This window comes from Cavia porcellus, unplaced genomic scaffold, assembly GCF_034190915.1.
Source record: "Cavia porcellus strain 051 isolate PalLab524CR breed Dunkin Hartley unplaced genomic scaffold, mCavPor4.1 scaffold_32, whole genome shotgun sequence".
Lineage (NCBI taxonomy): Eukaryota > Metazoa > Chordata > Mammalia > Rodentia > Caviidae > Cavia > Cavia porcellus.
In genome coordinates this window covers 18073229-18097159 of record NW_026947515.1, presented here as the reverse complement: position 1 = coordinate 18097159, position 23931 = coordinate 18073229, and the positions used below count along the sequence as shown (strand labels likewise).

The 23931-nt window shown below is 40.8% G+C and overlaps 1 protein-coding gene across 8 annotated transcripts in view; it reads right to left on the bottom strand.

The window, feature by feature from the left end:
• Nucleotides 1-23931, bottom strand: part of Marchf10 (membrane associated ring-CH-type finger 10) — a 94537-nt gene that overhangs the window by 41229 nt on the left and 29377 nt on the right. For 3 of the 8 annotated variants that reach the window (XM_063241669.1, XM_063241667.1, XM_063241670.1), the window contains one exon: nucleotides 10697-10871. In XM_063241669.1, coding sequence (XP_063097739.1) covers nucleotides 10697-10871 — 175 coding nt within the window. Of the gene's footprint in view, nucleotides 1-2870; nucleotides 3412-10696; nucleotides 10872-23931 lie in introns of those variants that run through there. The other 5 variants (XM_063241673.1, XM_063241674.1, XM_063241668.1 and 2 more) reach the window with 3 other exon arrangements.

The window sequence follows — 23931 nt, the reverse complement described above, 5'->3', positions numbered from 1 at the left end:
TGCTTTGACTCTGCCTTTTGCAGAGCCCTTATTTTGTTTTTAAAGTGCCCTTTAGCATTAGTTACTTAATGTTTAGTAAACTCTGTGGAGAATAGAAGCACCTTTAGGACAAACACCATCCCCAGCCAGTCTGGGCACTGCCTCACACCGCTGTGCAGCATTACTAAGTGCCACGTACGATTTGCAGGGCTCAAGAAGATGCACTCAGCTCTCAACTATGGGAAACTTCAAATCAGAATACACTTGAAAAAAAACCCCTAAGATTACTTATGATAAAAGGTCATTTTTATTGTTGCTCAAAAAGCTGCTTTCTTCAAAGAATCAGATCTCTTAAATGATTTCTAAAACTATTACCATGTCTCCTCTAATCAAGTTCTCAGTGGACTAAAGTAATAAACACTTAGAGATTGTTTTACCAGACCTGGAAGTGAAGTAAAGCCACAATCTCCTGACCTGTGGCAATTTGAGCCTTAGTGCCTGCAACTGTAAAATGAGAGTATAGTGATACTTTGGTCGTTGAACTCTATTCATTCATAATTCCTCTTGAACATGGGAAAGTTCAAGAACTAAACGAATTTTTTTTCCCACAAGAAATAATAGAAAACCACATATTTGGTTCTGAGGCCCCCAAATTACACTTATAAATTTATTTTTCTAGGACCTTAATACATTTTGCAATAATTTCCTTCTTTAACTTTATTACAGTTTTCATTTGCTTTTAGCTTTACAGATGTTATTACTTTCTTTGGGGCTATGGCTACAATATTTTATGCAAACTAAAAAAAAGCATGATAAATGTTCTAGGGCACTAACTCAAGCACTACATGCTGTGAGAGTGGCACTTAAGACTGAAACATCACCCTGCTGTGCCCTTTGTGTCCTTTGTGACTCGATGCCTGACTTGACTTTCTGCTGGTACAAGTTTTTTCATCAGATTTTTTGTTTGACTATCAAACACAATTACACACACTGAACATATTTGTTGTTCCAGTAGCGGAAAGTTGGAGCTTGGAGTTTAGTGACTGAGCTATCACTGTAAGTTACTGTAACATTTAGCAATAATGTATATAAATGGTCTAATTCAGTCTTTGATGCTGATAAGCTATTGAAAATGATAGCTGCTTTTTCTACTATAGAGTAATAATACGAATACTCCTAATAATGGGAAATCTGAGGTCACTCCCATGAGAGACATGAATTTGACCAGAAATATATTGCTATTCAGGTTTTGCAGGTTAAGAATAACTTATTCAGCAGCCTTCATTCCTGTGTGTTCTTGTTGATTCACTCCCCAGTCTTCTTTTATAAAATCCAAAAGGCAAATAGCAACTCTTCTTATAATAATTTGTTCAACAAATACCTGTGTGCTCTTGCTATGCAATAGTTTGAAAGTTCAGAAAAGATGAGTAGGATATTTTGGCCATGACCTTAAAGATTATGATCTAATTTGGCTGCAGTGATGATTTCTTCCTGTGATAGCCTTTAGATTCTATAGAAAGCAAATTCTGGCAAAGTGATTTTTTCTTCTCTATCTACAATCACAGGGACAAATGAGATAATCTTGCACAATTACATAATTTGCATACATGTGTTTAAGAGTTTCAAACATTCATCACTTATACCAAGTTGCTAATCACATTACTCACATGGACTGTGAACCAAATTTCAGACCTTTGGGACCTTTCTAAGATGGGACTTCAACATAGCATGGTGTATATATTATTCTGCAGGAAACCCAACTCATATTTACAGTGTAGATGAAATATAAGTTCCTCTTCAGGTAGTACAACACATTTTTTTTTGCCTTATAGAAAAGGGAAACATGTGTGTTCAATTCATCGTGAAGTAACTCAATATCTTGCTTGTCAGTGAATTTGGGGAAGGCTGTGTTTTGCTCTGGATAACATACAGTCCATACTGTCTTGTATTGCTTCAGCAGGATGATACCTCTGGTACCAAAGAAACTGAACAGTTACATCAGTAAAGGGGATTTACCTCAATTCTTCTGATAATGCTAGGAAATCATGATTGTTAATGGAATAGTTCTTAATCTGACCAGGAAAGGAATAACATGTTTATATTTATATTTTTATTTATATAAATATGAACAACATGCTCATATTTATATAACACTCTGACTACAGAGAACCAAGTCCATTCACCTGTCTACCTTTCTTCTGTACATCTAATTGTCCTCACATCCCTTGCCATACCCAGACACGGTTCTTGATAGACAAAATTGAAAAAGAGGAAAATATAATTCCTGAAATTTTATTTTCCCTAGCACTACTTTGATCAGGATTGCTGGTGCCAGGGAGATGCCAAGATTCCTTCTAAGATGCTGCTTTGGAAAATGTATTGCTCCTTTTGGATTTTGGGAAGAATTACAGTCAGTGTTGTTTTGGCACAACAGGCAGCTTTCTGTATAGTCAAAAATAATAGGTCGAGTCTATTTGCCTGTTTGAGTGCACTGCACTAAAAATGTGTATCGTCTCATATACCCAGAGGAGATCTTAATTAAAGCCTAATTATGCACCATAAATATGTTTTATTTGGATCTCAGGAGGTGGGATTTTTGATTTTAGGAAATGCAATGCTTAATAAGTAGTCAGGAAAGGGAATGTAAACATTGACTGAGCCCTTTAATTTTTCCCTCCTCAGTGCGGTTCTGGATGGGTTTTCAGTTCCACTGTGTGCTTTCAGAACAAGCTGCCCGGTGCCACCCTCTCAGGGTGGCCTCGGCATGTGCTCATTCACACAGCCAAGGGTATGATCAGACACAGGAGAACCTACTGGGGTTCTGGTGGTGACGTTCCAAAGAGTGCCAGACGTAGAAATTAAGAAATCAAATGAGCCTCTGGAGATGATGGGCTTTTATTAGACGTTTGCTCCAGTTACACTAGAAGAAGCTGAGCCCGAGGAAAGCAGCAGTGCTGTCCCATCTTCCTGCTCCCCTGGGCACCACACCTCCTGGGATTGTTCATGGCATTGACTTCTGGCCCTTCTCCTGTCCACCTGCCTTCTGCCATCTCTCTCTGCCTCACTCCACTGTGCTGTGCGCCTTGCCAGAGGTGACCTACCACACGAGGTAGATTTTGCTGGGTCTTCTGGGGCCAGACAGCAACAGCACAGGGGTCTCAGATGGAGTTGGGCAGGAGATGGGGAAGTAACAGAGAGATGCGGGAGACCCGTGCACGGGTTCTGGGGAGGCTGAGACTGGGCTTGTCACGTTGGGAAAGATAATTGGAGGGAGGTTCGTGGAAGGGCCCCGGGCTGCCGGGGAGGCAGGTGGCACTAGTGGCAGGAGGAGGCAGCAATAATTGGTATTAGGTTGCTGGACAGGGGAGAAAGCAAAGACGGAGCAGTAAGGGGAATAGTCAACACAGAACAGGGGGTGCTCTCTGCTGTCACCTGCACAAAAGAAAAAGAGCAATCAGGAAGCGGCACTCATAGTGGGAAAGGACATTTAAAAAATCTGTGCGTGAATCAAAACTCAAAAATTCTTTGGGGCTTGGGCGTGGGGTCTCCAGGTGTCACAGATGCCACAGACCTGGTTTTTCTGCCTGGAAGACTCCTCACTTAGATATATCTGAGTCACTGAGGAGTTAACCTAGGGAAATGGGGTCACCTTTACACCCTTTTCTGGCCACTGGTCTCCAGCAGCCCTGACAGATGTAGGGCAACTCTTCCCTGGCAAGTTCTCCAGAATGCCCTGGGGCAGCCATGTGGAAGGCGCTTCCTCTCATCTCCCACAGCCAGTCTAACGAGCTGTTCTGGCAGCAACAGATGGCGGCCTGCGGGGTCTCACTCCATCAGGCTCTCCCTTGCAATCCTCCAGCTGCCCCTGCTAGGAGGCTGTGGTCATGCCCTAATCTTGCCTTTCTGCTGCAGAGGTAAAGCTTGGGAGAAGAAAAGCAGAGATCCTGGTGGGATCATGGGAAGAGACGGGAACCAAGAGGCGGGGAAAGGCAGGTGGATGAGCAAGGGGTCCAACTGCAATTAATGATTTGCTTTCTAACTTCAGACTTTATCTGCCAACCTCACTAGAGATAAAATACGAGCACCTGATGGAGTAATGACTCAGTACTCCCCTCATGCCTGCCACTAACCGCTCGGTCACCTTGAGTCACTGCTTACCTTCTCAGAACCTGTTTCCTCATCTACAAAATGAGATACAGATCTCTCTCACCTTGCTTCTGCAAGTGTGGCCGTTAGGCAGCAACATGAACATATCCAGGGACTTCTTAGCCCCCCACAAAAAAAGCTCTGGGCTAGAATTTTTCTTTTCTTTTTTTCTTTTTTGTCTTTTTCTTTTTTATTGGTACCAGGCATCGAACTCATGACCACCTGCTTGCAAGGTAGGCGCTTATGCCACTGAGCTAAATCCCCAGCCCCTTGAAGATAGCTTTTTTTTTTTTTTTTTTTTTGTCTTTTTCCTTTTTATCGGTACCAGGGATAGAACTCATGACTGTCTGCTTGCAAGGCAGGCGCTTATGCCGCTGAGCTAAATCCCCAGCCCCTGGGCTGGAATTTTTATGTCTATGGGAAACATCAGAGTGTTTCCCACGGATGTAAAGTTTGAGAAACAAGGCTCTGAGACAGTGGGATGAGAATCACCTGCAGTGCTGGTTCAGAACAGTTTTGCAGGCCCGTTTAATGGAGATTCAGATGTTGCCATGGCTGGGATCAGTGTCTCCTAAAGATCCGTGGTCTCCATGGTGGTGCCATTGAGAGATGATGGAGGCCATACAGAGGTGGTAGGGACTTTCGGTCATTGGAGGTGTGTCCTTGAAGGGGGCCATGGGACCCTGATCCCTTCCCCTTTCTTTCTTTTTCTTCCTAGCCCCGAGATAAGTGATTTATCCCATCACACAAGCCCATCATGATGTACTGCCTGGCTACAACTCCAGAAGCAATGGCTTTCCCTATCTTGGACTGTAATTTCAAAAGTTATGAGCCAAAAGAAATTGTTTCTCTTTGTAAGTTATCTGAGGTTTTGATTATAGTGGCAGGTAGCTAGCTCAGAAACTCTGGGTCAGGGATGGGAAGCAGGCATTTGTATTTCAGCAAGTGTTTTCTTAATGGTTCTTCTAATGAGAGAAGTTTGAGAGGTGTGTAGCTGAATAAGGTGATTCTAAAATGAATGGTTAAAATCACTGTAACCACCCAGTTGACAACCATTGCCTACAGTGGACAATCCCATGGAGTGACTTAGGAGTGTCCTGCTACAGAGGATTCAAGGAAATATTTCCACCCTTCCCTTCCTAAATGTCACCTGATTAGTTCCTACTTCTCAGATCATTTCTCTCTACACATAATTATCATCCCCCTTTCTTTCTTTACCGTTCTTATTGCCCAGAGTTCCTTCACCGTTCCCTCTTTTGACTCCACTCACTCTCATGCAATTTCAACCCTTTTTCTCTCTGAGGCCTTGGGTCCCCACTAGCAGTGAGGAGCGCTCTGATGAGCAGCTGACCTGGGTACCTGTGGGCCGCCTGGCATTTCCACCTGGCTGTCATGCTTGCACCTCAAAGACAGAACCACAGAATGGGACTCACACTTTTCTTCTTGCCTTCTGAGGCTTTATATGGCAACTTTCATGGGCTTAGTTCTTTGAGGAAGATTCCTGAGTTCTCTGATATTCTCCTTTTCCTGATTCTAACAACTAAGTCACTACGTTCTGCAAGGCTTATTTCCTTAGGTACCCCTCAAGCTCACACCCTCTTCCTGATCCTCTCTGCTTTTGCCTCAGGTCACAGCTGCATCTGGCTACCTGCACTCTCCAAAGCATCCCCTTCTTCCAGACAGCAGCATCTGCTTAATTATGCCAGGCCGACTGCATCACTTCCCTGCATATACCCCTCTGATGACTGGTGCTCCTTGCTTGCAGTACAACATTCAAAGGCTCATGGGAACTCAATTTTACCCTCTATACTTCTTAATTTGAAGGTGACCACAGATCAGAGCTTTTCAAATTTATGTGCATACAAATATCCTGAAAGTCTTGTTAGATGCAGTTTACCAGTCAGTAAGTTTGGGTGGAGGCCTCAGGTTCTGCATTTCTAACAAACAGGCTTTCTGTTGATGCTTCTGCTACCGGTCTGGGGACATTCAGAGGTAAAAGACCCTGGGCGATTTTTGGGTCCTTTTGTGGAGGCCTTTGCATGCTCAGCACCTCTTGTTGGGCACATCTTTCTTCTGTCTTCACCCGGCTAAGTTCCCTATCCTCCAGGATTTTTTTATCTTGCTCATGTTCACCACAGCTCTTGGGACTTAACCCTGGTCACAATGTGCATTTCCCTCCTCGCCCACTAGGCGAGGAGGCCCTGGGGGACAGGTCTTGAGTATTTTATTTCTGTTTCCCAGGTCCTACAAAGAAGCTTCATGAAGTAAAGGGCTGAATAAATGAGTGATGGGTGAGAAAACCAATTCTTCTCGGTATTTATACCCTGAGATGGGGAGGCTGTAGAACATATTTGGTAATTTCCTTATGGTTAGTAGATAAATGACTGACTGAATTAATGATCATATTAAAGCTCTTAGAACTATGATATACTATGTTTAACATCTCAGACTAAAGTTTCTTTGGCCAACGAGTTTTCTCTAGAGATGCTGGCTCTGCTGCAACAGGTAGTGTTAGAAGTAGCAGGCTTCATAAGCAGAGGAAGGACTGAGGGATTGGCATTCACCTATGACCCAATCCATAGCCAGGACTGTAATCCTTTTATCTACCTGGTGGAGGGAGTGCTGTAACTCCATTTTATTAGTGAGGAAGCTGAGTTCTGAGAAGTCACCAGCCCCCATTTATAGGGCTACAGAGTGGTACAGTCAGGCTTCTAAGACAGGACTTCACCTTCTGTTCTCTGTGAAACCCCTGAGCCAATCTATCTCAGAAGTGTTAGCAAAACTAGATTGGGAATTATCATTTTCTCTATGAAAATGGGAGTATTAATTTCCATTGCTATTTTTTTCTAACTTGGGCAGATAGCTTGGAAAGTTGTTGGACACCAACTGGATTTGCTGAGAAACCTATGAATCTTGGCCTTTCAGAAAAAAAAAAATTTCAATAGAATTTATTTAATGAGGCAAATTATGAAGATTTAGGACTTGCTCTCAAATTCTCTTTCAGCTGCTCTTTAAATAAATACATCTCAGTCCAAAAGGGGCCACAGTTATTTTAGATTTTTATCTTTTAAAACCTGAATTTCACTGCTTTTGCTTCATTTTACAGGAACGTGTCTTCAAGATAAGCCACAATGAGACAGAATAGGTCTTGCTCTTCCTGTAAATCTGAGTCTGGTAATGACTAACGTCGAACTCAGTAATAAGCGAGGGTAATTTCAGAACAGTTGGCTTTATTTTAAAGGGCAAGATTTTGGAAGCAGGCTCTCAGGACTCCATCCAGATCCATTTTCCTGGAACATAATTAGGGGCGGGCTCTGCGAAGCTCCAGGTGAGAGAAAAGGGCAGGAGAGGGCACAGTGGCTTCCCGCGTGCCTGGAAGTTGGGTCAAGAGTACTTCAGGACTTCCAGCGCCAGAACCCCACACAGCATGATGGCCTTTGGGTGCCTCTCATGTCCTGGAAAGGAGAGGTGGCTCCCTTCCAGCCCAGGCTGGGGCTGGGAAACGAGTGAGGGCAGGCAGGAGTTGGAGGCCACCTGAGCTCCCTGATGGTACCTGTACCGCTGCCCTCGCTGGGCCTGCAGACTGCTCTGTAGCTCACTGATGCATAGAGAATTCTGAAATACAAGCAGCCCTGCTAGGCTTGTGTTTCATCGCACACCAGTGTTCACCTTGGTCGTGAAGGAGAATTTCTAAACCAGTTGCATAGCAGGCCCAGCTGCCTTCACACTGCCTGAATTTTCCATGTCTTTCAGGAGGTAAAGCGTATCTTTAGCTTGGGGAATGCTTTCTGGTTATTCACCGTTTTTTTCCCCCACTTGGTGTTCCACTTTGGAGCAGAGTACAAGTGTCCACCTGCATGTATGTTAGAGATTTTAAAAATACATCTTTGATTTTTGTGAAGGAAAAATAATTGGGGGTGGGAAAACCTTAAGACAAGAGAAAAAATATTTTATGTTTTATTCTCTTTACCAAATGCTGCTCTCATTTATGCTAGACATCATAATGTTATAATTTATCGAGTGATTACAGTGTAAGGGACTGTTGCCAGGAAATAGGGCATGTTTTAACCTCCCATTTTACAGGCAACAAAAGTGAGGCACAGAGAAATTACTTGCCCAAAGGCATTTGGCAAATAAGAATGGGGTCCTTATTCTAACTCAAACATTTTGATTCCCAAGCACTAGCCTGGAGACTACATACCCCACCACCCACAGAGAGATAATGAGGGATCTCATGAACAACACACTCAAAGCAGTTCTATGGGACACATGGGCTTAAACTCAAATGTGTGACTCCTTTGGGTGGTGTGAACAATAGTGAGAATCTGACACTTTCTCAGATATTTATAGAAGGCACTGTTTTGCCCTGTGTTGTTAATATCTGTTTCAGGTGTTCTAGATGGCAGCTGACATTCAAACAAAAACTCTTTATGAAATGGGTTATCATCACATAGATTTACAGTAAGTCAAGTCCCAATACCCAGATTATCTATCTATCTATCTATCTATCTATCTATCTATCTATCTATCATTTTTCTATTCAGTAAAAGCCTGGGATAGCAGGGCACAATGGTTTACACCTGTAACCCTAACTACTTGGACGCTAAGGCAGGAGAATAGTAAATAGTAAAAGGTCAACCTGGGCAACTTTGCAAGATTATGTCTCAAAATAAAAATTTAAAAAGGGCACTATGCTAGAGAGGCAGTCAGAGAGCAGGTCTACACATGTTAAATGAATGGACTACAACACACCAGTGCTGTGCTTTTAGCCAGCGTCTTGATCAACCCAGACTGCTGCAACCTCAATTCAGCCTTTGTGGCATTGACATCGATGTCCAGCACCTCGGAGGAGAGGACAGTCACCCCTGCACAGTTCACAGCTACACACACTTGGACATGAGCTAGGGCCATAATATAGTGATAAAGCTGGGGGTCTGTCAGTGCTTTTGCCACAGGTAACATCTCATGAAAAAGCTATCTTCCTGCCAGTTTGTCTCTCCTGCTTAAACCTTGGTACTTTTCAGTCTGGTAATTCTTCAAATTTGATGTTTTATTGGATAAAAAGTGAATGAATTCCCTCTTTTTTTCTGTTGTAAATTCCATATGGAGTTTGCTCAGTCTGAAAAAAAAATCTGCATTAAGGAGGCAAACTAAATTATCGAGTGAGCCCCGACAGTTCATTTTAATGATTTCTCTCTGCAAATGACAAACAGCTAAAAATTATAATGGTTTCAGCAAAAAGGCTAAAAATTATATTGAATGAATACGTATTTTTTAAAGCTTATCCTGAAATCTTTGCAATAAAAACATCCTCAATTCAATAAATTACAAATTATATTTTGAGATATTTGTAGGATGACCTCATTTGCTCTGTGTCAGCCTTTAAGTAGTTGAATTAGAAGCCTGATTCTTAGAGTCTTTTTTTTTTTTTAAATCGGTACCAGGGATCGAACTTACGACTGCCTGCTTGCAAGGCAGGTGCATATGCCGCTGAGCTAAATCCCCAGCCCCTTACTGAGAGTCTTTAAAAAGAAAAAAAAAATGACTAGGATGCTTCCCTCTGATTAAATATGGAGGAAGAGTTGGATTTTGCCTGCAATGACATCATTTTAGAATCAGTTTGGGGTTTGGAAGTTGAGGGGGTAGCCCAGTGGTGGGACACTTGCTTAGCATGTGTGAGGCCTTGGGTTCCATCTTTACCATCAAGGGTGAAAAATGTCATTTTGGTTTTGACTTCATTAAAGCAATAAAATGTGGGTGTTTACCATGAGTGAAAGCTGCCATTTTCCAAAATGCATTAAGGCTTGACTGGTAGTTGCATGACAGGAGCTATTTAGCATTAGGAAGTAGCTGTGATTGGGATTTTAATGAATTGCATGCTATTTACAGATTCCTCAGCAGTCGGTTTGGATCCTTTCCCGGAAGACAGACCTTTCTGCCTAGTTACCCTACTCATGCACAGCTCTCCGAGGACTCAAATTTTTTCTACAGAGGTCGGTTTTGATGGGGATGACCCCGAGGAAGTGTACACTTTCTGTTAGCTTTAGCTCTTTCCTAGATACTATTAAGACCTTTCTGCCCCAAGAGAAGGATAGAGTGAATTATTTACCAAATTGCACAAAAGGAGGGATTTATCAAGTTCCTTTCTCCTGCAGAGGATGAACCCAGGAGTAGGAAACTTTATTACTCTCCCTCTGGCTATAAATTATGTCATTCAGATGCTTTTGAAATCTCTTCTTGCCTGAGTCATAAAACTTCATACCTGGGGCCAAACGCCTTTATTCCCAAAGAAGGATGAAGAACATGAAAAGGCAGTAATTCTGGGGTGTGCCATCCCAAGCAGATGATTGGGCAGAGAATGTGGGAAGTCAGGCAGTTCCTCTGCATAATTCATGCCTCTTTCCCTCTGAAGTTGATTTTACATTTGCATAGGATCCTTGGTCTTCCAACACTTGAATTAGCCACTTGGAAAACACTGGGGTTAACTAATACCACCAATTTGATCGTTGTGCTCTTTAAGAAGGGAAATTTAGGATGTCATGAATTTCAAAAAACTAGCCCCGCCACTCACCTGGAGGCAGTTTGCTGGGGCTCACTTGCTCTGGTTTTCTGGGAGTCATAGTACTTTTATGTTTCTGCTTGCCTGGTATCTGGTCAATTGCTGGAAGTTTGGAATCCTTCTTAGCCCCATATTTCCTGGCTGATGGTCTTGATTCAGTTAGAGATTCTTCCTCAACAGAACTCTGCTGAAAATCAAAGATGTTTTAAGTATCAGTGGGCATGGAGGGCACTCTTTTTAGGCAGAGAAAGAGGAAACCAAGCAAATGTAGTAACTCCTGAAGCATCTTGCCACCTCTACGTGCCCTTTCATCATCAAGATTTTGATAAAATGGGAGCACCAACTTCAAAAATAATAGCAAAGTTAATCTATTTTTAGAACATTATGGAAAAATGCATTTCTACAAGTCTTTTTTGCACCATATTATGAAGACAATATTTTTTTTTTTTTTTTTTTTTTTTTGGTACTGGGGATTGAACTTACAATTGCATGCTTGCAATGCAGGCACTTATGCCGCTGAGCCAAATCCCCAGCCTGAAAACAATGTATTTTTGACCTTAAGTAATTGAGGATTAATAAATAGAACATGATAAAAGCTATGTATGAAAGAAGGAGGGAAAGGTAGGTGCTTCTTAACGTTTTGCTGTCTTTTTATTTGAACTACTTGGGGAGATGGAAAGAGCAAAATGTTGCCTACGTTAATCATTTACTTGACAATGAAAAGAAAATTTAGATAATACGGTACAGATAGATTAAATCAGACCTCAGTTTCAATATCGTCAATTATTAGGTGCAGTGCAAAAGAGATGAAACTCTCACATTCTCCTCTTGTCAGTCTTCTATAAAGAAGCCAGTACAAATCTATGCATGAACAATCACGATTCTTGCGGTGTCAGAATATCTCAACACAGCCATGGCAGGAGCAATAAAGATTATTCAGGCATTCAGCAGTTTTATACTTTTTAACACTTGCACCCACCAAAGAAATGATGCAAACAGTATAAATGGCGATCAGAAAGCTGATCTTAAGGGGGTGATTTAAGAGCAATCTTATTGTTTTAGGTCCTTTCAGTGTTAGCATGGTTTGCTAGACTATATATTCCAATAAAATCATAAGATATGTATGTGTGTGTGTGGGGGGGGGTTCTTTTACATTGCATGTTAGTCTAGTATTGGAAATTTCTCAGAAAATGTGGTCTTTTGCAGACACAGAATGCTAAATTAATGTCCCCAGCATCTTCCCAACTGTTGCAATTTGTATTGATCTTGCTCATTGTTTTCACTGACAGTTGTGGCATTTTCATTTCACAGGTTCCTGACTCAGGAAAATACTTAGAATAGCTTTGAATTATTGGGTGCAACGTAAGATAAACTAAACTCTAAAAAAAGCCCTCTCCTGTCAGTCTTGCATGCAAAAGTCTCTGTAAATCTACAGGTGAACAGATCATTATCCTCCAGGATGATTAATCATGTTTTTAAATTTAGTGTTTGGATATAGGCCCCAAACAAATTACTATCACTCCACACATTTCCAGAAAACAGACTACCTTTCAGATACAGAAATAGGAAAAGGACAGGACATAATGAGTTGATTGTTCTCTCCTTTCTTTCAATCATGCGACTTAACAGAAATCCTTAAAGTTTACTTTGAAATGTCAAAGATGAAACATTAGGTCATTTCTGAGCATGAGTTCTCTAGTCTCAGAAAAGAGAATGTGGGAAAATTTTAATTATGTTTAAGGTTGCCATGTAATTGGTTGATGGAAGTCACAGTACTGGATTTGGGTTCTGTGGAGCGCAGCAGCGAACATGGGCCAGACTTCCTTTCACAAGCTATCCCAGGAATACTCAAATAGCTTACTTACGTTAGTGGGCTGACAAGTCTGCTCACCCCAGGGCCCTGCACTTCAGCCCACCAAAAGGCAGCAAAGAGCCTCCAGGCTAAGACTTACAACACCTGTGCTACAGCATCAGGAGCAGGTGTCTGCTAACCCTGGTGGCTCCCTCTCCATCACCCCTAGCCAGGGCTGGAATTCTTCGCCTGCCCCCAGGCACTGTGGAATGGGGAGGAGCTGGTGCAGTGACTCTTTACTGGGTGGGTGTTAAGCCCTGTTTATCCTTCCTTTACCCATTCATTATGCCTGGAGCCTTTAGTAGTCTGAAGAGGTGAAAGAAGCCTTCGCAATTAAGCACTGCCTATTATGTATGGGACCGTGCACCTGCTTCCTAACCAAGTCATTCTCTAGTGCCTGTTTCTATTGCCCTTACCTCCACGTGGTGATCATCCTCAAGAGTCCAGAAACTATTGCTAGAAGTGGGTGCTTTTGTCTGTTGGAGACAAAAGTTACAATAGCAAGACTTGTCATACTTACACATGTACTAATGGATCTTTTCCTGCTTGCCTCGTTGAACAATCTTAAACAAGTCACGATAGCCTTTTTCATCTTTGTTCATGTCCTCTCATGTTCTCAGCCATTCTCATCAATTCCCTCTCATGAAAAGCCATTGTACCATCTGGCAAGGATGATCCATGGTGGGAGATGTTGTAATAATTCTTTTCTGGCACTAAAGTATGGTAATTAAAACTCTGAAGTCCAGCTCTCTGGGAGTGAATTCTGGCTTTTGCACATAGTAATTATGTGACATTGGGTTAGCCTGGTTCTTCACATCTCAGATTTTCTCATCTATGAGAAATAGTACCTACCTTTTGATATTTTAATGAGAATTAAATAAAATATGCCCATGGCACTTTTCACAGTGCTATACACAGAACACAGAAAGTGCTATGTAAATGTTGGCTTTTATAGTTATTCATATTTAGCTACTTTTAAAATTAACTAGCTAAACACTGAACATTAACTATGCACTGTTTAAACCAAAGGCAAAATCCCCGTTGAAAAATCCTATTGGATTTCACCAATTCCAAAGAGGTACAAATCGGCAGAGGTGCCATCCTTGGCTTCTGTTATGGTTTGAAAACTGGTGGTCAACTTAACGCCAGCTGGATTACATCAGCATGCATTGAGAGAAGATGCTCCACCTGAGGAGGTCTGCCAGGATAAATAGGTGGAGAAGAAGAGAGGTGTTGAGAGGGTTGAGGCGTTAAGCAGGCATTGTAAGTTCTCCTATGAGTTGCTGTCTGAGCTGTTGGTTCTCCTGGAGAAGCTTTGGTCTTCACATTGAGCATTGCTTCCTGGCTCCGGAGGGGAAGACATGTGCTGTTTGGTCTCCAGGATAAACTCGTCACGCTGCTTCCTGGCACATACCCGACTGTGCTTTTTGTTGGAGGAGCTCGGGGTCTCCGTGTCACCGAGGACAGCTGTGGTGCCTTTCAGGACAGCCCCGCTCTTTGTTGTGAGTGTGACTTCTCAGCTCCAGTGTAGAACCCTCATCCCACCAGCACAGCTCCTTCACCCCGATGGCATAGACTTTCTGGCTTCCACCGCTGACCCTTGGGTCTTCCCCGCACGGATCCGTAAAAGAGACTAGCGTGAGTCCTTCTTGTGGGCTCTGGACCTCCAGTTGGACTCGTGGGAGGCATTGTCCTGAGCTCTGGGTTTTTATCTGGACTCATGTGGGACATTGCCGTGGGGTTTAGACCCTTGACTAAATATGTCTTTGGTGTTGTGGATAAATTTCCTGCATTTTCCGGTGTTAACTCCCGGTGACCATTATAAAAATATTATAAACTCCATGTCCTGATCTGAATTGTTCTCTTTGTACAACCCCTGACTACAACAGCTTCTTCTACATGTCATATAATTTATAACAGTCATAAATGGCTTAAATTTATCTAGGCTTAAGAAAATATGGTGCAATTTTTTCAGGGAGTAAAGCTCTTATGATAAATATTTAACAATATATAGAGACTATAAAACAAATTATTAATATAATTATATTAAAATTTTTTATTTAAAGCTGATTTAAAACTATGTCATTTTTCTTATAATTTTGAAAATTAGTTTTCATTTCTGGAAATGTCACATGGAGGTGGAGACAACAGTACATTGCCATTTCTTAGGGGAAGAAAAATCAGCTCTATCTTTTAAAGTTAGAATCTAAAACATTAAAACACACACACACATCAATTGAATAAAAACCCATACCAAAAACCTCAACCTACATGATACATGAGGGAAATTTAAATCAGCAATTTTATGAAAATCCTACGAAAGCCGTATCAGTTAAAATAAGCTACAAAGGCAGGGGATATAGCTCAGCAGCACAAGTACCTGCCTGGCAAGTGTGAGGTCACAAGTTTGATCCCTGGTACCAAAAATAAATAAATAAAAATAAATTACAAGAGCTAATCAAAATATAGGGTGAATGTTTAAATTTTTAAAATGTATTATAATAAAAGAAAGGTTGCTATTAATCTCCCTCAACATAATCTCTCTTGCTTTGAACACATGTATCCTATTCTCTCCAACTTCTGGAGCAGTGTGTTTCCGAGATATGATGGTGAATGCAGCTGTCAAATTATATCTGAGGGGAAGACAGAGTCATACACACATTATGATGTGTCCTTATTCACACTATACAACTTCCGGTTCTTCCTCAAAGTCAGAATGCCCAGAAAGGGCAAGCATTTTGAATAGATTCAAGTCAGACAGGTGGTGATGTGCAGCTGAAGACACTCACAGAAGAGGACTTCCAGCACTGCTTCAGAAAGTGGCAAGAATGATCAGATAAATGTGTTCAACGCAAAGCGGAAGTATCCTAAAGGAACTGATGGCAATGTCTTTTATTATAATATTAAAAAGGGTTAAATATTCACTGTGCTGTTTGATCACAGCTGACAAAATGAATCACTTTTATTTGGAATAGTAGTTTTGGGTTTAAGGTTTTCTTCTGATCCCCAAGTCACCTTTCTGGCATCATGTACGTTGGAGATACTGTGCTGGCCAGGACTTGGCTCTCAGTCACAGGGCTTGATTAATTAAGGGACTGAACGTAGCACCGGGCAGTGAATTCAGCAATATTCTGACAGGATAAATTATAGCTCCTGGAAGACGGGAGACACGAGAGGAGGGAAGTGGAATGCATTTCCTTGGGAGTTCGAGAAGGACTATATTTTTAAAAAACTAGGCCGTAACAGTATCATCTCTGAAGTGGTAGGCTGGCAATGAACGGAGATGATCAGAAGACGGGCAGACTCAAGTAGATGGGAAAGAGCTGAAATTATTTCCTAACACTAGCCTGAGGGCTCCTTTCCAAGACCCGGTAGATTCATCCCTCCCTTGAGACGTGCTGCTGTGTTCTGACTGATGTGTATGCAACCCACTTTTGCCAGGTGTCAGTGACAGAAGGCTGAGCTGAGTGCATCTCATGACACAGTGTGGATGAGGGCACGGCTTTCCGTGAATAGGAGGGAAGAGGAAAAGAGCATGTCAGGCTGCTGCCGGAGGAAGACTGTGTGTTTATCACATTTGAAATGCATTTAGTTTTATGAGACCATGAGAGACTGTGGTCAACGTAGTGAACCTTAACAGTCAAACAGAGACAACACGGTAAGGCTGACCACGGGGCTGTGTGTGCAAATGAGTATCTTCAGAATGCTGCCCTCAAAGTCCTGGTTCAAATCGTGCCTCAAATACAAAAGCTGTCCTAGGGAATTGAGGGCAGTTTGTATGCAGAGCATTCTGAATAGAACGGATATCTTTACATAGCAAAGAAAAATAAAATATATTCTACACCAAATGCTGACTTGTCCAGAAAAGTATCTAAGAGCAGGAAAATCCTTTGCATGTGTTCAGGACATGTTAAGGTTACTAGAACTGTAAAGCTGAACAACAGAAAGAACTGGGAATAAGAGCCTCAGTGGCTCCCAGGGCTGGGGTTCAGACTAACATCAGCAGGAGAGGCCCTTGCTCTTCATTCTGCTATCAGATTGTTTTTGGGCTGGGCTGCCATGAGCATAAATATTATGACACCTGTCTCTACCATGGGAGTCTTTAGAGAACTCTCGTTTACCTGCAGCCTTCTCTCTGATTCTCATGTTAGCAAGTTGGAATGACACCACCCAAGGCCCTGATGTGAGACAAACAGTGGCCTCAGAGGTTAAAACTCCATCCTGTTTGATTCCCACTGGGAGACGTGTGGGACTTTAGAACTTGCTTGGTGATTAACTATCACGATACTATGGAGTTGCCATGGGTGAAGCTTCGAACTTCAGGCTACTGAAATGGGAAGCATGCCATGTTTTCTGACACCTCCTAAGTAGTATAATATGAATTACTCCTTTGTGTGGTGCAGAAGTCACCATCCATATGACATCGGTGATGATCACACATTTTCTTGTTTTGGGTTTTTTAATTCTAGGGACAGCTAAGTCTCTGGATCAGTAGATTGTGATAGCAGTGGGTAAGGAAGGAAGATGTGACCAGAAAATTGTTGGATTTTTAAAATTTGGACACGAAAATGTAGTGTTTAGTAGCACATCAACACTGTCCTGGAGTTATTTTTCAGATACTGTACTGTTACAATGTATTCCTCATTCATCTTCTATTGGAATTCATATTCCCTTCTTAGCTGAGAGAAGCCTCAAGTCAGCAACAGAGCGGACTTGGCTATCAATGGAAATCATCCTCGCAAATGCCTCTCACTCAGTGAAATAGATCATGAAACATGGAAGGCAACTGAGAAGTACCATACGCACCTACTATGTCTTCAACTTCATTAGAGGCTCTGAGAAGGAATATCAAAACAAGAAGCTTATGACATTTGATCAAGTGAGAAATAGGGTCAAATCAGTTCTAGAAACCATTGAAATTCTAGAAGAAAGATGAGAAATAAAGAGAGAGAGGGTGGTGGCATGGGCTGGGACTTGAAGAATGAATAGAATCCAAGGAGCTGAACCACAATGGCTTGACTCCAGAGAAGTTAGGAGAGGGGTCCATTGTGGGGGGTGGAAGGACAGTAGGTTCAGACCGTAAGGAGTTCTGAGATTCCAGCAAAGGTCTGAGAGCCAATGTAGTGGGAAATGGGGCTCATCTGAACTGCTTTAAGTAGAAAAGTGCTTAAAATGGTGCCTAAGATTAACCTCGTAGCCTTTACTTGGAGGAAACAAACCATCCTGCTAGTGAAATGATCTTTTGGTTGTTTCAATGGTTTATAAATGGTTTATAGAGATCTGGCCATGGTGAGACTTAGGCGGCTTATTCACCCGCTCTCTTGGTAAGCACCCCAGCATGGGCCAGGAGGAGAACCAGCAGCTCCAGTGAGCCTACCCGCAGCTACTGGGGATAGATGTCTCGGCATCTCTTGGGAGGATGACCATATGTAATATGACAAATATGGGGGATTTCCTTCTATCTTCTGTTTGAAGGCAAAGGTTGTTTTCACTGTTTTGTTAAGTTTCTTTTGCTCTATTCAACACTCTCAATTGGTTTTATAATATTCTGTTTTTGGTTTGATTTCGCTATACCTAATTGACAGGACAACTATTGTGAAGATAATGAGATCTACCATAGTACCTATTACTACCATCTTAGTATCCTACTGTGAAGTTCTGTACCAATTTCACTGCATTGTCTTGATTGGCTTTGTTCTGTCTTGTTTTGTTGTGTTTTTACTACTTTCAAAATAAAATAAATAGTTTTATAAAGTGTAATGTTTTTACTATAATAAAAGAACAGTAAAAAAATTAAGACAAACGTAAAGAAAGAAAACTTGAAACTTTCAAAAACACATTGATCTCAAAATAAAAATGATTAATAGGCTGCTCTGTTTTCTATCAGATCCCTTTGGATGACCTTGTTGGTGACTACTAGCTTTCTACTGAAGGTCCTGTAGGAGCCGGGCTGTGCTGCCCACCTCACACTGAATTCAGAATCCCCTGCAGCTGTGAGGAGGCCTCAGGGGGAAGGCCTCACCAGGGAGTGTGGGAGGAGGAGTGTGAACAGCCTGCTTTAGAGAAAATCTCTTGCCTCAGACCTCTGCCTGGCCTCTTTCTGTGGGCTGGGTGCTTTGAAAGTCACACGCTGGAGACAGCAGACTGAGTCTCCGAGAGCCTGCGGACCTATTACTTGCAATCAGAACTGTCACATATGAAAAACAGATTTTCGTCTTGTTTGAGCCTTTGCATTTTTGATCCTTTATTACAGCAGCTAACTTTACCCTAATGTAGACCACTTTTGTGTGTGTACTGAAATCAAACCCAGGGCCTCATGCACGGTAGGCAAACAATTACCATTGTGCCATGTACCTTTATGCACATGTATACATGTTACTTCTTTGGACAAAATAGAATTGTGCCATACATATAGTTTTGGTTAGCAAAATATTGCAGGAATAACCTTTAAAAAATTTTTAACCTTATGTTGAAAATTTTCAAATCTATAGAGAAGTTGAAAAAATAATTTAAATAACACCTTTTTTTAAAACTTTGTCAGTTTGCTTCATCCCTCTACATTCTTTTTCTGAGTAATTTTACAGTGACCTATTTCAAGATATTTTAGCTTCAAATTCCTCAGAATACATCTCCTGTCAAGGTAGAATTCTCCTACAAAGCTGTAATGCTATTTATTTATTTATTTATTGGGTACTGGGAATCAAATTCAGGACCTTGTGCTTGCCAGAAAAGCACTTATGTCACTGATTTATATCCCCGCCCTGTAATACTGTTTAATAATTCCATAATATTATCTAGTATTCAGAGTATATCCAAACCCAGTTGTTCCCAAGATATCTTTTGAGTTATTTGTTTGGACTAATGATTCAACCTGAATGACACACAATTATGGCCCTTTAGTCTTTTAATGTAGAATAGTTCTCTGCCACACACATTTTGCTTTTTTTGTGATTTTTATCACTTTTAAGATACAGTCACTTGCCTCATAGAATATCTTATGTTTTGAATTTTTTTTTTTTTTTTTGTCTTTTAAAGACAGGGTTTCACCATGAAGTTCAGACTGGCCTTCAACTCACTTTGTAGCTGAGGCTTGCCTTGAACTTGCAATGATCCTCCTGCCTCAGTTTCCCAAGTGCTGGAATTATAGGCAAGTACCACTTGCCTATAATAATAATATAATACTTGATTTATGTTGTCTGAATTTGCTTGCATCCTTCCTGAAACAAAATTCAGGTAAATTATCTTGGGTATGAGTATTTTATAGGTAGTATAATATCTTCCTTTTTTTTTTTTTTTTTGGTACTGAGGATCAAACTCACGACCTTGCACTTGCAAAGCAGGCACTTATGCCGCTGGGCTAAACCCTCGGCCCTTCTTTCTTTCTAACATCATATTAGCAGCTGTAACATTAGGCGTTAGGTTGTCCTAATGTTGCTAATGGTGTCTTTGATCTCTAGGATAAGGTAGACTGCTAAATTCACCAGCAGTAAGACTCAGGTTACCCCCTTTGTAGCTAGTAGATTTTCTATGGGAAATTCTAATAGGCTGTTCCTAAACAATATTTTATTCAATGATTTTATCATCTTTTAATGTGTTTTGCCTGAACTGATAATTACATTGGAGCTGCCAAATGATGACTTTCTAATTCTACATTTCTTCTACGATTATTAGCTAGCATTCTTCTCTGAAGAAGTGCTTTCTTGATTACACTTGTAATTCTAGCACTTGGACAGCTGAGGAGGAAGACTGTGAGTTTGAGGCCAACTTGTCTATGTCGTGAGACCCCGATTGAGACAAATTAACAAATGCTTTCTGTCCCTCACTCTAGTCTCAAGGATATGTTATGCATCTGGATGTTCCCCCGAAGCGTCATATAATCATAGGGGAGGCTTTTTCAGAGGTGGCTGAATCTACAGCATATGATTGATTCATGGTGCATTATTAGTATTAAGGGTGCTAGGACTAAGGGTGGGTATACTAAATCAGTCCACCCTAATCCCAGTACCTGGATACAATATAAGGAACATGAAGAGGCTTGTCTTGTCCCTTGCTTGCTTTGCTGTCTTCTGTCTGCCATGAACTGTTTCTCTCTGCAGTGCCCCTCTGCCTTGCAATCCTGCCTTAGAGCCAGATGATTATGGACTGAAACCTCACAGACTGTGAGATAAATAAACCTTTCTCTCTAACTTTAGATGCTCAGTATTTGGTTCTAGCAACGAGAAAAGTAACTAAGACAATGCGTGTGTGTATGTGTGTGTGCGTGCATGTGTGCACACATGTGGCACGAGGGACTAAACTCAGGGCCTCACATCTGTGAGGCAAGCATTAGACCAGTGAGCTAGATGCCTAGCTCTTTTTATTTTTTATTTTGAGGCAGGGTCTTGCTAAATTGCCTAGGCCAGCCTCAAACCTGCAGTCTTCCTGCCTCAGCTTCCCAAGTAGGTAGGATTATAGTTGTGTGTTATCATACCCAATCTCAAGGATATGTCTTATTCAGTTATTAAAATTTTTTGATGTTCATTTGGCACCAAAAATGTTGAGATGCAGTCCCCTGAATCTGGCCTTTGGCCAGGTCTCTGAGGACGTCTTTGGTTTATGGTATAATAAAATATACCATAATTTTACTTAATCTGCCAGAGCTGCTGTCAGTTGCTTCTTAAGAAGTTCGGCTTCCTTTTAGCTCCAAATGTTATTTAGAATGTACTAGGCAAGTTCATTGCTAGTGGAGTGACACTGTTTCTAAGTCCTTTCATTGGAATTAATTAGAAATGTGTATTTAAAAAATCATGAACTCACAGAAATATTTCTAATTAAAATTTAACATTGCCAGGTTTTCCATTACTTTCTTTTATATTTGTATCTCTTTTCTCTCATATTTAAAATACTTATTCCAAAATTATTCTAATATATTTATTCATTTGTTTTACCCTGCAAGAAGTATGAAATAATTTTAAAATTATAATGCAAATACAAGTGTAAGAATAAATCTGCTAAATAAGGTTTATTAGTTTTTCAAAATTCACTTTGTGTTTAGAATATCTTTCTCCTTGTATGACTATCATAATTCTTTTTGGTTATGTTTTCATCTCCAACTTTTTGCTATGATAAATAATGGTATAATAATATCATTGTGTAATTAAATGTATCTTTATTTATTAATTATTTATTTTTGTCTTTTTGAGATAGGATCTTGCTATGTGGTTCAGGCTGGCCTTGGGCTCACTTTGTAGCCCAGGCTTGTCTTGAACTTGCAGTGGTCCTCCTGCCTCAGCCTCCTGGGTGCTGGGATTATAGGAGTGAGCCACCACACCCAGCAAGTATATCTTTAGTTATGTCTTTTTTTTTTTTTTTTTTTTTGGTAACAGAAATTGAACTCAGGGCCTTGCACTTATGAGGCAGGCACTGTGCCACTGAGATACATCTCCAGCCCTAGTTATGTCTTTTAAGTTTCCCAAGTTGAGGATTTACATTACTAGATTAAAAGCATTATGAAATTTTATTTTTGTTTCTAAATTATTTTCCAGAGATACTGTACCAACTCATAGTTTAATATGTATAGGAAAAGGCCAGATTCCACATAATTTTTCCATTGTCTTTTTAAAAAGTTTATTGCTGTTTCAAGAGATTATAATTTTAATTCATAATTTGTATGTAATTTTAATTTATATTGATTCACTTACTTATATAGTTTATTTAAAATTTATACCCTACCTATTCCTAAAAGGGACTGAGATGACTTAGGAAGCTCAATTTAAGATAGCTTTTTTTTCTGGCTAAAGTTTTTTAAATTTTATTTTGAAGGTAGTAAAATACAACAGAACAAGACAAAACAAAGCCAATTGAGAAAATGCAGTGAAACTGCTACAGAACTTCACAGCAGGATACGGGGATAACAGTAATAGTACCGTAATATATCTTGTTATCTTCACAATAGTTGTCCATTCAATCAGGTATAGTGAAATCAAACCAAAAACAGAACAAGCCAATCGAAAGAGAATATTGAATAGAGCAAAACAATTAATCAGAGCAAAGCAAAACAGTGAAAACAACATTTGCCTTCAAACAGAAGATGGAAGGCGAGCCCCCATATTTGTTATATTGCATATTTCATCCTCCCATTGGATGCTCAGACCTCTGCCCCCAGTTGTTAATGGGAGGGATAGAGATGGGATGTTTGACTCTCAGCCATGTAAGTTCACAGGAGATGCTGACTGGTCCTCTTCCTGGCTTGCGCCAGGGGTGTTTACCAGGAAGGGAGGTGAATTGCTTTCTTGCTCAGGTGCCCAAGTTCCACCATGGGTGGATCATGGGAGATGCTGATTGGTTCTTTTTCTGGCTCATGCCTGGGCCACTTACAATTTAAGATAGCTTTTAAAATGGAACAAGAGGGGCTGGAGATTTAGCCCAGTGGCACAAATGCCTACCTGGCACATGTGAGGTCTTGAGTTTGATCCCAAGTACTAAATAAAATAAAATAAAATAAAATAAAGTGAAACAAGAACAAAATGACAGTAAATACTCTCAAGACAGTGATCCTTTAAGAGTGGGATAGGGCAGATATTGGTTGGGAAGGGGCATGAGGGAACTTAACAGGCTGGTAGAAACATTATATATATATATCTCAGATTGCAAGTAACTTGCTCTGTATTCTTTTTTTTTCTTTTTAATCTGTACTGGGGATCAAACTCACGACCGCCTGCTTGCAAGGCAGGTGCTTATGCCACTGAGCTAAATCCCCAGCCCCCTGCTCTGTATTCTTAAAGATGAACAAACATTTCTAATAAATTTTAACTTGATAAATGAATGATGTCTTGAAACACAAGTATTACATGATACCAAATGTCCAAATGTCACATGATCATAACCGAGTCAATGGCCCCCTCTCTCTCTCTGTCTAACTATGGCATTGTGAGTGATTATCTCCCAACAGCAAGAAGTTATGGAGCAGGTCTCCTCTTGAGAGTAGGGGGAAGAGGAAAAAGGCAGAGGATTCCCTCACTCCAGATGAGATTAGGGAGATGTGTAAAATGTGGGGAATGGTGCAAAATTTTATAGAAAAGTATCATCCGAAAAAGGCTGCAACAGAGTGAACAATGAATCTGTTTAACAACAATTCAATGTCCCATTTCCATGAAATACTCAAAAGGAGGCAAAAGTAAGGGTCATTAGATAAGTTCTTTACAAAGCTGTATGAAAAGAAAAAGATTCCACTGAGCCAATGGATAGCAGTGGTTTCATCAGAGGTAGTGAAAGTCACCCTACACAATAGCCCTCCTCTGTCTTGTTTCCCTCATACCAGCCGTGATGGTTTTCAAAGATGAGTGCAGGCTAATTTTTATTTTTCTTTATATTTTGTAATCTCTTTATTTTTGGATTATGTTACAATATTGCATCA